At 34.9% G+C, this 18184-nt stretch overlaps 1 protein-coding gene across 3 annotated transcripts in view; it reads right to left on the reverse strand.

Moving 5' to 3' along the window:
- Window positions 1–312: 312 nt before the first annotated feature.
- Window positions 313–18184, reverse strand: part of LOC127882122 (cadherin EGF LAG seven-pass G-type receptor 1-like) — a 60974-nt gene continuing 43102 nt past the window's right edge. Inside the window, exons 18-34 of one of the 3 annotated variants that reach the window (XM_052430580.1) lie at window positions 17305–17497; window positions 16922–17065; window positions 16395–16500; window positions 15559–15735; window positions 15093–15222; window positions 14008–14214; window positions 13002–13222; window positions 12425–12571; window positions 11751–11919; window positions 11309–11404; window positions 10679–10925; window positions 9870–10043; window positions 7125–7169; window positions 4819–4959; window positions 4374–4544; window positions 3049–3289; window positions 313–1663 (exon numbers count right to left, since the gene is read on the reverse strand). In XM_052430580.1, coding sequence (XP_052286540.1) covers window positions 1639–1663; window positions 3049–3289; window positions 4374–4544; window positions 4819–4959; window positions 7125–7169; window positions 9870–10043; window positions 10679–10925; window positions 11309–11404; window positions 11751–11919; window positions 12425–12571; window positions 13002–13222; window positions 14008–14214; window positions 15093–15222; window positions 15559–15735; window positions 16395–16500; window positions 16922–17065; window positions 17305–17497 — 2634 coding nt within the window. In that variant the 3' untranslated portion in view covers window positions 313–1638. Of the gene's footprint in view, window positions 1664–3048; window positions 3290–4373; window positions 4545–4818; window positions 4960–7124; window positions 7170–9869; window positions 10044–10678; window positions 10926–11308; window positions 11405–11750; window positions 11920–12424; window positions 12572–13001; window positions 13223–14007; window positions 14215–14307; window positions 14383–15092; window positions 15223–15558; window positions 15736–16394; window positions 16501–16921; window positions 17066–17304; window positions 17498–18184 lie in introns of those variants that run through there. The other 2 variants (XM_052430581.1, XM_052430582.1) reach the window with 2 other exon arrangements.

Below are 18184 nucleotides of genomic sequence, written 5' to 3' on the forward strand. Positions count from 1 at the left end.
ATGTTTATCTTGATGAAATCTGGGTTGGGATTTATTTGGGTCACCTGTGGTCAAAAACTAGGTCACTAGGTCAAATAATAAAAAACCTTGTGTAGACAATAGAGGTCACAGTTTTCATCTAATCTTTATGAAATTTGGTCAAAATGTTTATCTTGATGCAATCTGGGTTGGGATTGTATTTGGTTAGTCAGGTGAGCTATTCAGGGCCATCATGGCCCTCTTGTTTAGTGTTAATGGGGCTTGAATTGATCTTGAGTCATTCTGTTTATTTGTACCCAGTATTTCATGTTCAGGCATAATATAAGAAACATATACTTTCACTCATTTATTTCTTTGTCATGATTTTCATATAAAAACATTTTAAAATAATTATTTTTTACATGAATAATTAGCTCACAAAATAACACAAATAAGCAATACTTTTTGGAATTAATAAATATGTACGAATTTACAAGAACAACATGTTCAGCTTAATATACAAACTATATTTACATTTACACTTTATATACTAATGTACACACATTAGAAAATCACATACAAAACTTAATTGACCAAACACAACACATACTGAATTTAGTTCCAAAACCACTATATGGTTAAGATTTTGGTCAATCATAAACTGTAAAGAAATTTTGTGAGAATTTAAAACCAATCTTACTGTGAACACATCATAAATGAAATACATGTAATGTTTTACTATGGCACAGGCACAATATGCATGGATTTAAGAACTATATCAATATCTGATAAATAACAGTAGATCTGACATTGTCTAACTGTTAAATCTCACCACACATGAAGGCATACCAAACCCTAAAAGCTTTCAATTATGTAAAAAAATACATGTTTTAGGCAATCAGCAAATACTAATGTTTGGAAATTGGACAGAGCGACTTACAATTGGGTACATGCTTAAATTGGTGAAAGACAGAATGTGTCTTGACCATAAAGCTTTGAGATGGTGCTCCAAATGTTATGTGATAAAACCGTTGCACTCTGTCCTTATGGTCGTAAGTTCTGTTAGTAAAAAGCATCAATGCCAGCCTTTAAATTAGTGTCGTCTATAATTGTATAATTGAGTGTATATTTTAAGCACACATGCATACCAATTAGACAATTGTGGGTTTTCTCCATATTTATTGAAGTCTTTGCCCATACTGGTCAGTGAAATAGAAGACGAATATTTTGTGCAAGTTCTTATTACCAGGTAGGTTTGACGTAATTATAAAATAACATATTATACTTCATACATTATCCTAGGTAACTCTTTATGGTTTATATACACATACGCTGTATATGTGGTGAAAATACACTTAATTCCCTGTAAATGACATTCACAGAATGATGCCAGAAATGTACACAAAATGTGTCACTCAATTATTATGCAGCTGCTTTTATTTTAATGCAGACGGCGTTCTTCAATTTAGGCTCGAATAAACGAACATCAGCAACATATCAGTTGTTTCAAGAATTGATGGCACTTGAGTTTGTGTCGCTACTTTGTATGTATCTAATGAATGAGATCAGTTAAGCACTTCTGTTGCTTTGTTGTTCACAGCAGAGTTTGTTAATAACCCAATCTCCAAGGGTAGGTAACTAGCTTTTGCTGTCAAAGAAACCCGTTGCCAAGGTCAAAGGTCAAACACAAGTTTCATGACTCCATCTGGAAACAGCGTGAAAATCAGAAAACAAACATTAAGCAAACTCAAACAGACATGCACAAAACAAGGTTAGACTGGAAAGCATAAATTGATTGTATTATCTGAAAGCTTATCCACATTAGTATTGTCATTTGTCCAACACATCTTGCCAATGTGTACCCAGGTAAATAGTTTTTCATAAACAGTATCTTTAAAGTGCTTTAATACTAAAATTGAATTGGTCAGTGTAATTATTGTAATCAGCAGTTCTAGAATAGTTGTTTTATTAGGCATTTTCGTTCAACAAATTGTTCAGAACTTTTTAGAACCGTATTATCATTAGCAGCGGCCAAGTTAATTCACATACAAAACTAGCTCATATTTTAAATTCATTTAAAGTTGTTTGCACCATGGCAGAATGTGGATAAGCTAACACATATATGCTGTTCACCAACATGCATTATTACTGTAATGGCAGGCACAACAATGTTTTAAATAGCAACTCTTTATGAAACCAAGAAACCAAAAGTGCATTTTGTAAATCGTTTTGTTTAAATCCATGGTCAAAGACAAATCTTTTTTGGACACAATTTTGAAGTAAGAAATTCTAAATTTATTCATACTGACCAAGTATAATTATGCCAAATTTAAATAATTATTACGATGGTTAAATTGTATGTAGAGTTCATAACTGGTATAAAAAAGCCCACACTTTCATCATTTCAAAACAGTTGAAAGTTTTTTACACCCCCATACTTTTGCTGTAAGTGTAGACGTGACTTTGCCTTTTTACTGATTTATTTAGCAAATAAAAAGTACAGAAACTTGAAAGAAACCATTCATGCAAACAAAAATGTGACAAATCAAACCAATTACTTAATTGTGCTAAATAGTTACAAAATTAATAAGCAAATTAAACTGAACAACATGCAACATATTAAAAAAAGCTGATCATGAAGTTTTGATTAACTTCAAAAAAATATTGCAAACAAGTTCATAATATTTTATTGATTTCTTTTTAACTCTAACCAAGTAAGAAATGCAAGTGCAAACTAAAATACTCTGTACTTTTCTATTTTAAAGAAGAAACTTACTGATTAAATGTTTAGATTGTAATCAAGAAAACGATCTAATATAAAAATACAGATAAAGTTCATAAAATAGTATTCAATTGATTAACAGATCAGCTTTCTTCATCTGAACATTAGTTTTGCAAAGTCATGAAATTTGTTTGATCCAGTTCTTGTTTTGAAATTGTCGCATTAAACGGACTTACATCTTGTTTCTGCTTATGCATCAAAGAAAACCCCCACAAAACTTGTTTGTTTTGCCTAACTGATTTCCATATCAGATACATTTGTCCTGCGTTAATTAAAATTTGGATTTGCTCTTTGACTTACAAACTTACTCAGAATCTGAGGAAACGCTGCCCCGATGTGTTAAAACTTTGACCTTTTCCCGACCTTCATCGAGAGGCCCCATAAAGGGACTGCCTAGCGCAGAGATGGGGCTGCCAGGTGCCACCTGAGGTGTGTGCTTAGTTTGAGGGGAGCCCAGTGGGGACCGGGCGCTAGGCCCTCCACCACTGCTTAATGCCTCACTTTGTAAAGTCTCCACGTGCCTTGCTGTTGCTATTTTAAATTCACGACCTGAATCCATACCGTGGAACAATTACTATATATTATTTTTAAAGCATTATATTATTCAATGAAATAAGTCAGCTGTTATTAGTTTGAGTGAAATTGTTCTTATGCCTGAAATCTTTAAAAGGTGACCACGTTAATGAGATTGATCATTTGATTATTGTATGTAAAATTCTAAATTAAAGCAATAAAATACTTAAAGCAAGTTTTATTTTTACTATTATGCAGCGCGCATGTATTTGAAGATGCTTAAACAAGGTCAATAAAGATTGCAGAAACATGTTTAATAACTTCAAGAAATGAGACACATTTGAATGTTTTACTGTTGAGTTTTATTTGCAATATTTATATTAAAAAATGTATTCTTTTTACATACACTTTTAACACAAATGCGTATTACTGGTTAAGATATAGCACAATACAAAGGAATGTATAGCAAATTCAGGAATTCATAATATTTACAATTAAATTAAATATTTTTATTCACAAATCATACAAAATTTTTACAAGGTATAAAATTATACAAAAGACAAAAGACATACAAATATTTACAATTCCATTAAACCTGTACAACAACACTAAATATACAAGTTGTTTTCAAGTATTTGACTAGACATCAAATGCGTCCAATGAACACAATGTGTCATCTTTACAAGGTACTGAATACAAAATTACAACTACTTATATAAAGTTTATATGACTAGAAAAATAGAACACATTGTCATGCTATCAATGGAATGATGCGCTTTTGTTGTCTGAAGATTGAGTAGCAGGCATGCATTTTGTGAAGTGAATGAAAACAAAATTCACACAAATTTTAGAAAACAACAATGATTAATGACAATTAATAAAAGCTACTCAGACTTATATTTCAGCATTACAAGCCTACATCTTTCATATACAAGCTCCCCTCACACACTTTCCAGTCATGATTCATTTCCAACTTTCCTTAAATCTTATTCTAGTCATTTACAAACTTAACCCCTTCCTTTTACAAGCCTATTTTTCTCTCACTTTCAAGCAATCAGCTTATACTTTTATTGCTGATTCAAAAAGTGTGAGAACATTCCCGGGCCATAGCGTGCCGTACCTTTGTACTCGGGCGTCTGCAGAGTCACGTCAGGCTGGTTACTGGACAGGGTGGTGGGCTGGTCAGAGCTGTGGTACTCGGACTCACTGCCCGTGTAGCCCGACAGCTGGGGGTCCCCTGGCCACTGAACAGGCCCGGGCAAACGTGGGGGAAACTGGGGCGATGGGGAGCCTGAAAGGGGAAGTAACACAAGTTTCTTAATTAGTGCGTAACTAATCAACTTACATGTAGAACTTATATTGAAAAAGATGCTTTAAACATGACAGCAAAGATTTATTGTTAAATAAATTGTTTAAACTAAATAGATTTTATGGTAAAATATATAAAATTTATTAGTGTATTGATTATAATTTATGTGTTACACATAATAAAGACTTAACACCAATAAATTTCTGTTACTCATGAGGGATCAATATGCACAGCAGATATTTTCCACTACACATACCTGAATACAAATGATGCTCGAATGGATTGTGATACTGATGTGTAGATGTGGGTATGACGGGAGGAGGTTGTTGTTGTTGTTTCTGCTGTTGCTGTTGTAGCATCTCTTCCTTCTGCTTTCGTATCTGTTCCCGTGCTTCTTCTGAACAAACAAAAATATGGTCAGTCTTAAAAGTTGAGTGTCACCTATTGCTATACAAGATACAATAGTTTATGTCACATAACTGACAAAAATAAAAACCATTTGGAGCACACATGGCGGTTTGTTTTCCACTGTTGGCTGTAAAGATCTTCAAGGTGGTTACACAACATTATCAATGTATATTTAGAAACAATTTATAATAAGGTATGATGAAAATTCAATATGATGATAATTATCTGATATACATGTATAAAATAAATACTTAATTCTTATTTGCGTATTCATCATATTTGCATTGCTGCTAATGTATTCATAAGAGCTTGTTATGTTCATTAAAATAAATTTCTTATCATATCCTCTACCAAAACATTACTACTTCAAAATGCACCCAATTTCCAGTGTTAGTTAATTTTAAATATTTTTACCAAACAGTTATATTTGAGGACAGTGCACAACAGTTTAAATACCGTAACCAATAAAACCTCATCATCAATCAAGTGTTATCACTTGACAATATCTACATGCAAATTGGATTCTCAAATTAGTTGAACAATCAAGTTATTTTTGAGTTAATTTCCAGTAATTTGATTATTGAGTAAATTTTCATTAATTTTAAATTAATATAAATATTGAATTTGTATAACAATGTTCTACAAATGCAATCATAAAATTCAGCATATTTGTCTCTTCATACCTGTTTACTCACTAACTGAATTAAATGACACGAGGATAACACATATGCTTAGAGAATTTATGTTATTCAAAGCATTTTTATTCACTTGAAAACAGCTTGAACAAAAGGGGAATAATTTGTGGAAGCCTAATATAATTGTTTAAATAAAGAATTCAGTAATTCACTGCAATGATCTCTAATCAACAAGTTCAATGATTTACTATCAACATGTTCAATTATTTTCTCTCAAAATGAGTGCTAAAACTTCATTAAGCCAAAATTTACTAGAAAAACGTGTCACAGACACAGATGTCCCCAGGACACATGCTTGGCACTATCTATTCTACTGTGGAAACACAGATAATTAGCCTTAGATTTGCCAAAACTTGTTACAGTCAAAACTTATACCAGCATTGAGTGAGATCCACCCAGTGATTAAAGAAGGCACAGAATATTGGAACTATATATTCTATAATAGAAAAACAGACAAAGGGACATAATTCTGCTAAAACTCTTTTGGGCTTAAATTCTATTGAGTGAGATCAATACAATATACAGTTGTAAAAGCAGAGTTGAAAATACAAAAATTCGGGGCTTAGTGGAAAATCAGGCCATAATTCTGCCAAAACTTGTTACAGACAAAATTCCAATCTTTGAGAGAGATCCACATATAAGTGAAGGAGGAGTTTGTGACAATTTAATTCTATAAAGGATAAACAGACAACGGGCCATGATTCTGCCAAAACTTGTCACAGCTGAAATTCCTTTCTTTGCAATCATTCACGCAATGATGTTATTCAATTGTGGAATTGTGAGTGTGATCACCCAGAAGATAAAGAAAAGCTGAAAACAACAAATGTTGGGAGAATATTTTTTATAAAGGAAAGACAGACAAAGGACCATATTTCTGTAAAATTTTGTTGTAATAGAATTTCCTTCCTTTAAAATCATCTGCACATTAAGGTCATTAAACTATAAAAGTTTGAGCGGGATCCGCCAAGTAGTTAAAAGGAGTTCAAAACACAAAAAATTTGGAATTCATATTTTTAAGTGGAAAACAAAGGGCCATAATTCTGCCAAATCTTTTTACAGTCAAAATTTTTTATTACATCATTCAACTGTTTTAGTGAGATCCACTATGTAGTTAAAAAGCAAATGAAAACAAGTTTTGGGACAAATTACGAATTGACAAGTGAAATACTTAATGCCTAACACTGCATGGGGGCATAAAAACTCCAAATACTTTCTCCAGTTTGGAAAACCACTGTAAAACAAGGCAACTTTTAAACTGTGATTATACCTTCACCCAAACAAAAACATAGTCAAGTATTATTCTATGCATTTTGACACAATTTCTCCAATGAACCATGGCAACAAACCACAATAAAATTTCAAAAGAATGCCATATGAATTATTGTATTACATACAAATGAAGAATCAATACAAGAATCAAAATGCATAGATACAATCTCGACTGAACTTTAAATGTTACCTTTTGGAACCAGTCGACTCATATAATAAAGTAATTCTTGGCAGTCTAAAACCATACATTCAAATGCGTCAAACAATAAGCATGAAACACTGGGTTTCACTGCCAACATATTTCTGTCTCAATGTCAACAAATTGAAATGTGAGTAGTTTTCAGTACAGTACTAAGAATTGCAGAAAAGCAAAACAAGCAGAACTGAGCGAACCAAAATAGAGAATACACAGTTAGTGACAGGATGGAGAAAGTTTATCCGATGAAGCTTAGAAAGTGTTAATAGGGTGTGTTTAAGCTTGCCATACTTTTTATTTTTTGTGCCGAACAGAATAAGCTTTCTGCTTTATGGCACTTGCAATACATTCTGTTAATCCAGTTTCTACTTAACTGCACATTGAACACACATTAGTGTAATAACAGAGATTAAAATTAAAATGTTGCATTTATGCTTAATGCTTGAAAAATCGTCCTTATATTCATATCCCATTATTTTTAGTGTTTTTTTAATTAATACTAAACAAGAGAAGTGTTTGTCAGAAACACAATGCCCTCTATTGCGCCGCTTTGAAATAAAATTTCAATATATCATTTGGCAGGTTTAGAAATTATCTCCCTGTTAAAGCTTATTACTTCCCTTGGATTGCATTTTTTTAATTTTCACCTTGACCTTTCACCACTCAAAATGTGCAGCTTCATGAGATACACATGCATGTCAAATATCAAGTTGCTATCTTCAATATTGCAAAAGTTATGGCCAATGTTAAAGTTTTTGGACGGACAGACAGTTCAACTGCTATATGCCACCCAACCGGGGGCATAAAAAGCTGTAAACATGTTAGTTTGTTGTATCCATCTAAATTTAAAGTCAGACAGTGCAGTATAAACTTTTAGAACATGCTATTGCATCACACCGACATACTTTCGCATAAATATGTCCAGTGTTGCTGTGTTTTTGGAAAGATAAGGGAGGTTTTGAAATAACAATTTACAGATAAACTGGTGAGAATAATCTTAGATTGTATTTATTTATTTTTTAGAATCTACTTATACTTTGCAGTTCACTGTTAAACAACTGGTGTAAAAATTTACAAAATGTGTGGTTAACAAATTCATAAATTTGAAAAATATTGATAAGAAGTATAAATAATGACATAAAGGGTTATTTATTTGATCAAAGAAATATATACTCAAAGAAAAATATACTCAAAGACTCCCCTGCTTACATCAAGTGTATTATGTTATCTGGCCATTATGTATACACTACTAACTGTATAAACCTTGCCACTCCCTACTGGATGGAGATTGGACAATCTACCCAGTCACCCCTTTATAAGATCAATGTTGTACTGTATAAACTGGATAAACTATATTACTAAGACATTATCAGGTGAGGAGGATACAAGTGTTGGACAGTATGAAAGAAATGAAGTTTCAATCTATAAACAAAACAACAACTAAAATTTAAATTAAAAAATCAAAAGGAACAAGGGCTGTTTGTAAAACATGCATGCCCCCCATATGGGCTGTCCGTTGTAGTGGCAGCCATTGTGTGAATACGTTTTTTGTCACTGTGACCTTGACCTTTGACCTAGTGACCTGAAAATCAATAGGGGTCATCTGCGAGTCACGATCAATGTACCAATGAAGTGTCATGATCCTTGGCAAAAGCATTCTTGAGTTATCATCCAAAAATCATTTTACTATTTCGGGTCACCGTGACCTTGACCTTTGACCTTGTGACCTTGTGACCTCAAAATCAATTGGGGTCATCTGCGAGTCATGATCAATCTACCTGTGAAGTTTCATGATCCTAGGCATATGCGTTCTTGAGTTATCATCCCAAAACCATTTTACTATTTCGGGTCACCGTGACCTTGACCGTTGACCTAGTGACCTCAAAATCAATAGGGGTCATCTGCGAGTCATGATCAATCTACCCATGAAGTTTCATGATCCTAGGCGTATGCATTCTTGAGTTATCATCCGGAAACCATTGTACTATTTCGGGTCACCGTGACCTTGACCTTTGACCTAGTGACCTCAAAATCAATAGGGGTCATCTGCAAGTCATGATCAATCTACCCATGAAGTTTCATGATCCTAGGCGTATGCGTTCTTGAGTTATCATCCGGAAACCATTTTACTATTTCGGGTCACCGTGACCTTGACCTTTGACCTAGTGACCTCAAAATCAATAGGGGTCATCTGCGAGTCATGATCAATGTACCTATGAAGTTTTATGATCCTAGGCCCAAGCGTTCTTGAGTTATCATCTGACAACCACCTGGTGGACGGACCGACAGACCGACCGACAGACCGACCGACATGAGCAAAGCAATATACCCCCTCTGCTTCGAAGGGGGGCATAAATATTAAATAGGTTTAAACTAATCAAAGGAAGTGTGAAAAAAGTCATCTATATATTATATATGCCAAAATATGCAAACATATAACTAAGGAATTCTGGACAACCTAAACATATCAAAAGCAGAAACAACAAAACCAAAAAGGCAACTATTCTGAGCTAACATCTCAAAATTCTATTTTTATAATAAACTGTAACTCCAATATAATGGGAATGACAAGGCCAAAGTCACCAAAGTTATATCCCTGTTTTGAATAGACAATATTATAAGTTTTGTGCTCCTATTAAACATTGGAGTAAAATACGAGCCGAGACCTGCATTGTATTCCGCCTTGTATTGGTACACGTTATATTGGATTAACAGCGTATGTCATCAAGGAGTATGTACCTATTTTTTTATTCTTTGGTAACTGGTTCTCCCAGCTGAGCTGCACGTCGATATCATCGTCGTCGTCAGAGGAGTGACTGGAGGCCAAGTCGAGGCTCATTCTTTCCGACATCTCACTCTCAGAGTCCGAGTCATTGCCTTCTCGCTTGGAGGGAATCTGCATCGAGTCAGGATCTGAAAACATACATCCGAGACATTCATGAGTCCGAGTCATTGCCTTCTAGTTTGGATGGGATCTGCATCAAATCTGGATCTGAAATCATACATTCAGACATGTGTGCAGCTTTCTTTCATTTTCCAAACAAAATGCTCTTAAACAAGTTTTCAAATTTAATAATAATCAGAAATCATCCTTTCTGTTTTGTTAAAAAATTACTAAAAACAAACAAAAAGAAGACTTTGCATGAATTGACATTTAAGTTCATGTAACAATTACATTCCACTAATATATACGTACATATAACTAATATAAACACATATAACTAATATAAACCTAACTTACATCTAATGGAAAAATCCTTCATAAAAACAATCTCTCAACGAGTTTTATAGCCACACCAAAAGACCAGGTTCCCTTTTTGACTTCAAAACTTTGTAGATTTTAGCACATATTTCAAATTCATAGAATTTGATAAATTATATTACATTTTTTAACTATATAGTTTCTTTGATTAAATTTCATGAGTGAACAGACACAATGCAAACCATGAGAAACTTTCAAGAATTATAGATTGTGTGCATAAGTCTGATATTTGCATAAGCAGCTCATTAAAACAGGTCCCAGCTATTCAGTCATAGAGCCAACATACCCAGCCCATCAGGGTTCTCAAAGTCGTATCCGTATCCAGGAATGGGTCCGCCCTTGGGGTACTTGGTGGCTGGCGCGTTGCCTGACGTGGAGGTGCTGGTACTGCGCAGGTAGTCCTCGCCCTTGTACAGACCCCCGCTGGACTTGCTGGTCGACCGACTCGTCGTGGAGTTGGTGGAGATGCCCACATTGATACGGTTCAGGGTGCCCCCCTCACAGGTGTCGTTACGGTACGCCAGAGCTGACCGCTGTTTATTGATATCATAACAAAATTATACAAAAGTCAATGCTAATGCTAAAAATGATTCAATGTAATTAAAATTCAACACGTTCTGTGCTGTTTCTATTACTGATATTCTACATGGCTAATTGTTCTTAGTTGGAGCTGCAATGTCCATTGTGAAAAGCACAAATAATGCAGTAGATAGACTTTTATTTTCTGCAAATTTTTACAACATAAAATGACGGACCTCAATAAAGGTACATACAAATTCTAATTAAATCATATCAATGTATCTGGTGAATAAAAATTTAACAATATCAATGTATCTGGTGAATCGAAATTTAACAAAGCACTGTTTATATTTGATGATTCAGGTAGTTTGATTAAGCCCAAGGTTGGAAGTCTTACGCTGTATACAGAGCTCCTGGTCCCTCCAATGTTGTCATCCAGATCTAGCTTGTGACCACGACATTTGTACCAGGCCTTCTTCAGTTCATGTCGAACCTGCACAAAACAATCCAAGTGTAGAATGTGCGTGTTGCTATTCCACGCAGGGGACAAAAGAAAACACATGTAAGCAAGAACCATATTTTAATAAAACAATGTTAAGGTCCACTTCAAATAAAGCTAGTAAAATGGAAGGTAAAGGGTATAAGACTTTTTTGGTGTTTTTTTGGCAAATATTGCATTTAGTTTTGGGCAATAACTGATAATCACATGTATTTATTAGGCCTTCAAATTTTCTAGCAGTCAGTCAGTAGTGATAACTGTCCCTTGGAATCAAGAATAAAACAGGCCAACTCTTAATTGTAATATTTAAATGCGTGAATAATAGCAAACAAGCCAGTACCTTGTAGTTGACGACGATGTACATGATGAAGGTGAACACTCCGAGTGCCAGACAGAACAGTGCGAAGACAAAGTGGAGGGCCATGTGGTCGTAGTTGACAGACAGGAGGCCCGTGACCCAGATCACGCCCCATAGCAACAGCAGCAGGATGTTGGCCAACATGCCCACCCTGCAACAAGAGGACACAGGTCACACTTTACAGCAACATCAATATTTCAAAGATTCTGAACAAGAATTTTTCCCATCATATTGCTCCTTGATTGATTGTGGGGGATATGGTAAGAAGGGTTTGTATTCATAAGGAGACTTTTAATCGCTTCATATACAATTCTGCACCAAAATGTAACAAATGAAACTACACTTTATTTAACAGTAACATTGAACAATGAAATAATAGTTCATTGGCCATTTAGTTTACTCATGAATATTTACACACACACACAAAATTGTGTTAGCTGGTTCACCCATTGCATATAATGTATTGGCAATGGAATATATACTGTGCGTTTTGATGTTAGACCACAGATTCAGTACTGAATCCCTGATGGTGTAAGTAAAAAAATAACTATCAACAATTAATACACCTCTGGATTTCTTTTTTATTATTGTCAATTATTGTTGTTATTATTTAGCTTTTGCTCTCTCTTCCCTACACACCAGACCTATTCCAGTACCTGTACGGAGCTATGTCAGCCACTGTGACCTTCTCCCTGCAAGAGGCCTTCATGGCGAGGGCGAATATGAACACAGACACTATGATGGACACAGTGACCGGGCCAGCAAAACTCCATATGAACTTGTCCTTCATGGATAACCAGCAGCTGCAAATATACACAGTGGGGGTTGAGAACTCTCTCTAAAAGGGGGTGGCACACGGTTTATTGCATTAAAATAATATGGATAGTAAAAGACGTTTTCTTTGTTGTTAAGTTTTTATAAAAAATATAATTCTTGCAGGCATCGTCTACAAAAATAATGCCTTCTAATAAAAAAATAATAATCTTTTCATATTAAATATATTACATGCAAACACATGTATCTAAATTAGAATGACGCTAAAAATTAACCAAATAATTTTTATAATACAAATTAAAATAAATTCAAAGAAACAATTGGAGTAATGAATTTTAAGTCATGGCTTCATTTAATTAATTACTAAATAAGAATGAGCATATTTTCATATATTTTTTTTATAAAACACCTAAAGATTCCAGAAGTTATGAACAATGCAAAATAACAACAACTACTCACAAGTTGCCAGTGCCATATCCCTCAGTGTTAAGGCCGACAGCAAGACTGACAATGATTCCAGGTATAACATAGGCGAGAAGGTAGTAGAACTTCATGGAGCCCGAGTCGATGTTGCGTATCTCGGTGAGCATGCGATACAGGTGCAGGATGTCCACGAAGAGCCACGTGAAGCCAGTCATGTAGAAGTAGTGCAGGGCAATACCAACCAGGCGGCAAAACAACTGAACACAACACATTGGTTTGTTTAAGTTTTTTTAATACTAGTAGTTTTATGCCGTGAACAGATTTATTTGTTTGTTTGTTGTTAAAGCTGGATTTTTTTAAACGCCTAAAGATTAATTTGTTTATTTTTTCCAAGTTTGATTTTTTTGCAATTTTCAACAGTAGTTCAGTCATATGATGGCGGTCTGTTCAACATCTAACATTTCTCCTGAGCAAGCTGCTTAACCAGTGCACATTTTTACGCCAGTAACTGACAAGTGCCCTACTTGAATCAATGGTGTGGAAGAGCATTTAACAAACTAAGATAGCCAGCCAGGATTCTAACAGATGTACAATGGACCAAAAAAAACTAGTATACCAAGAATTGTGATGGAAAATGATCGTCATGTATTTAAATTACAGTAGTCAATAATAGCACATGGCTGCATAATTCAATCAAGTTTCTATTCATCCTTTGACAAACAACCATCAAAAACATAAAGGCTAGCGAAATATTTGTGCAATTTGTTATTTTCTTCCTAAATAAAGAACAAAATTATTGTTGTAAATCTGTATACTTACATATGTGAACAAAAAGTTTCATACTTAACTTAGCATAGTAATTGAACAATATCTTGAATATCATATTAAATCAAAATAAGTTTTGGTTTATTAAATTACATACGAGTTCGGCTTTATTCTTGATTGTATAATTAATAGAAACAGGGTTGGTTAATTCTAGTTTAAATTTATTTTTAAGTTGTTGAAGTTGAACCGCGAATTACAAGTAAAGAACCCTCTTTACCCCACTGTCCGTCCTGTTGATGCCAATGAGGAAGGCCAGCTGACAGACAAACATGACAAACATGAGGTTGATGTGGATACTGTTGGCGTTACACTGGACCCTCTTGGGTATGAACAGGACGAGGAAGGTGAGGGCAAGGCAGCCCATGCAGATCACCAGCCCGATGTACGTGACTATCTGCACAGTGATAGGCTCTGACGGGACATACTGAAACATAACAACATGATAGTGTTAGATCACCAGCCCGATGTATGTGACTATCTGCACAGTGATAGGCTCTGATAGGACATACTGAAACACAACAACATGATAGTGTTAGATCACCAGCCCGATGTATGTGACTACCTGCACAGTGATAGGCTCTGACGGGACATACTGAAACACAACAACATGAAAGTGTTAGATCACCAGCCCTATGTATGTGACTACCTGCACAGTGATAGGCTCTGACGGGACATACTGAAACACAACAACATGAAAGTGTTAGATCACCAGCCTGATGTATGTGACTACCTGCACAGTGATAGGCTCTGACAGGACATACTGAAACATAACAACATGATAGTGTTAGATCACCAGCCCTATGTATGTGACTACCTGCACAGTGATAGGCTCTGATAGGACATACTGAAACATAACAACATGATAGTGTTAGATCATCAGCCCTATGTATGTGACTACCTGCACAGTGATAGGCTCTGATAGGACATACTGAAACATAACAACATGATAGTGTTAGATCACCAGCCCTATGTACGTGACTACCTGCACAGTGATAGGCTCTGATAGGACATACTGAAACATAACAACATGATAGTGTTAGATCACCAGCCCTATGTACGTGACTACCTGCACAGTGATAGGCTCTGATGGGACATACTGAAACGTTACAACATAATAGTGTGAATTATTGTATCATGCTTACCATCCATTATTCATTACAATTTAAAACAAGGACTAACTTATGTTGAAAGGTTTAGCAGTCAACAGCGTTCCATGCTCATCCCTCAATATACAAAGAATTTGTGACAATTTCTCAATACGACATCTTGAAATCTGTAAACAACTAAACAGCTGTTACCCACCTCATGTTCAGAAACATCCATAATGACAGCATAGCTGGTCATGTGGTCGCAGGCACACTTCACAAACACGGTGTCCTCCATCGTGTATCGTTCCTGCACAGAACAGCCATCTGTAGCCCACTCTCCAGTACTGAAAGGCAAGACTGTCTAATGAGAAACTAATTGTCTTGACTTTGGTCAGTATAGATACGCTTTTAGAAAACTAAATATATATATATCAGTATTTTATTCTATAACTTGTTAGACTGGAAATAAATGTCCTTGTTATCAGGGAGCATACCACAGGTTACCATGGAAATCAAGATGGCATCCAAAAGAAGCTCACTAGGGTTTACACTTACATCTTTTCGTGTGATAACTTTTATAAAAATTTAATGTCAATAGTTTGATTTCTATTTCCTTATCAAAACATACTCCGAAAACTTTCACACACAAAAATTCTACCAGTAAAATCAAGATCCATTACCCGTCTGGTTTGTACAACCATGCAGCACACTGTGGTCTGGTCCTATTTGCAGACATCAGCTGTCTGAACGTGATGACCACTGGATCGCTGGGTTTTACCGTCACATTCTTCCCATTTTCCCGAACAATGACTGTGAACACAGGACTGTTTATGGAGAGTGGCCGGCCATCCAAAACCCTGAAACATGCAGAATGAACAGGTTCAAATGTGTGTGTGTGTGGGGGGGGGGGGGGGGCTATAGTAGATTACAGAAAACAAGAGATGTGTTTGTCAGAAACACAATGCCCCCTATTGCACCACTTTGAAATAAAATCCCTTGGATTGTATTTTTTGACTTTTGACCTTGAAGGATGACCTTGACTTTTCACCACTCAAAATGTGAAGCTTCATGAGATACACATGCATGCCAAATATCAAGTTGCTATCTTCAATATTGGAAAAGTTATGACCAATGTTAAACTTTTCGGACGGACGGACAGACTGATGGACAGTTCAACTGCAATATGCCACCCTACCGGGGGAATAGAAAAAACTCTGGTGTAAGATTACAAATTTCTAGGGCAGCATAATGGTTTTCTTCATACATACATTCCTTGAGTGACAAATAATTTAAAAATATATATATCTAACTTACTTCATTTAATTGAGTTTCTTGTTCACATAAACCCATAGATATTTTCAATTAACGAAAAAAATGAAACCAATCAACATATTATCTTTCCACACTGAGAACAAAATTCTTTAAAAAAAACTTCTGAAACTATATTAATCAGAAAAAAACATAATAATACAATAATCTATTCAATGTCAAATCAGTTTAATTATAAATGACTTACTTGACATTTGAAGCAAACTGTTTTGGCAACAGATCCCCTAGATCTTTGTAAAGAATGTACCCAACGAATGCCTTAGGAGCTATGTTGATTTCTGGCTGCAGAAAATCTACAACAAAATAACAATACACACAATTAAAATAAACATAGCTTTTATACTTCGTTTTTACTTGAGACTAGGGTTTAGATAACATTGTATGAAATCCCTGGAACTGTACATCTTAAATGATTTCATTATAAAACTCTTATCTTTTTACCTACTGTTTACCAGCAATAAATGATTAAATATACTTCATGGCACTCTTTTACTTCTTAATTAAGATTGCATCAATAAAATGTTATGGCAAATTCTATTAAATCAATTCTTTGCTAAACTGTTTGTTTATAGTAAACATGTCTTTTTAGAATACTGATAAAAACAGACTGATTTATACATTAACTACAAACCAAAGTACCATGTTCCCAAACCAAAATAATAGTTGTGACGTGGAAATTATGTTAACAATTCTTATCAAACGCCAAGCATTTACCTCTCATGACCTGGTCAGACAGCAATGACTTGGGCAGAAAGATGTTTGTGTCCTCATCAAACATTGGTGCACGGACAATGTTGTTGAACTTGGGAATAGTCTTCCCAGAGAAGTTGGTCTTGCTAATGTAGTCAACACTGAGTACTGAAACAGTATTCTTAACAGCTGAATAAATACTTTAAGTAACCTTTGGTTTTGAATGGGATTTTTATTTAACATTAAAAGCATACCGTATGACAACAATTAAGAGTTAGTAATTATCAGTAAATTTGAACTTTGTTAACAAATTCATGCTCTTCCGGGGAAAAACAAAGCAACATATTTGATTTCCGTATCTAATCTTACTTATTTTTTGTTCACTAAACCTAAGCAGTGCTACCCACCAATGTTCTCTGTGATGACATTGTATGGGGTGGGGGACTCCTTGGAGGTGAGCTCAAGGGCAGACAACAGTGTTCCCAGGTAGAGCTCCATCTTCAGGATTACCTCCCCTGTGCCCTGCCCGTTCTGACTCAGTCTCTCCCACTCCTTGGAGTATCTGGACTGCAGCACGTCACTCAGCACACTCAGCAGGTTCTACAATGTGGACAAATATCTCTTGCATAACCCTGTTCTGCTTAGATACGCTTTTTGATGGGTTTGTAGTCCTTTAGAAAACCAAAATTATTGTAAGACCTTCCCTAATAGATTCAATTTTAAAAGTCTTTACTCTTAGATACTGAGGAGTAGCAATCAGCAAACAACTTGAACAGACTGCCAGTTGCTTGCAGGCTGTTTCTGGTTTTATGCATATAAATATTTTTGCTTAACTTCTGAGAGGAAAAGGGATAAGCAAGCATGATTTTTAAAATTTCCTTTTGAGTCTCATTCTTTACAGACATGCATGCCTCAGAATGTTGTCATTGTTGAAAGAGTAATAAAAAAATGCTGTTCTGTATCTATAAGCATTTATTATTACTTAATTTAAATATATTTACTTCATGATATTTAAAGATGTGTGAAGTGTTTATAATATTAATATCTCATAATACATATAGTTCCTCTATTAAATAAAAAACGTGTTAAGAACCTTTACTTATATTCTACATCATTTCCATTTCAGAGAATTTTATATTTTAATTTGATAATAATACAAGATTTAAATGACATAACTTTCTTTACCATCACACACAGAGTGCAAACAGTTTCAAATCGTTTGCCATTAAAACAGTGTTGTGATATACTCACATATAAATGATATACTCACGTATAAATGATATACTC

Source organism: Dreissena polymorpha, chromosome 5, assembly GCF_020536995.1.
Source record: "Dreissena polymorpha isolate Duluth1 chromosome 5, UMN_Dpol_1.0, whole genome shotgun sequence".
NCBI lineage: Eukaryota > Metazoa > Mollusca > Bivalvia > Myida > Dreissenidae > Dreissena > Dreissena polymorpha.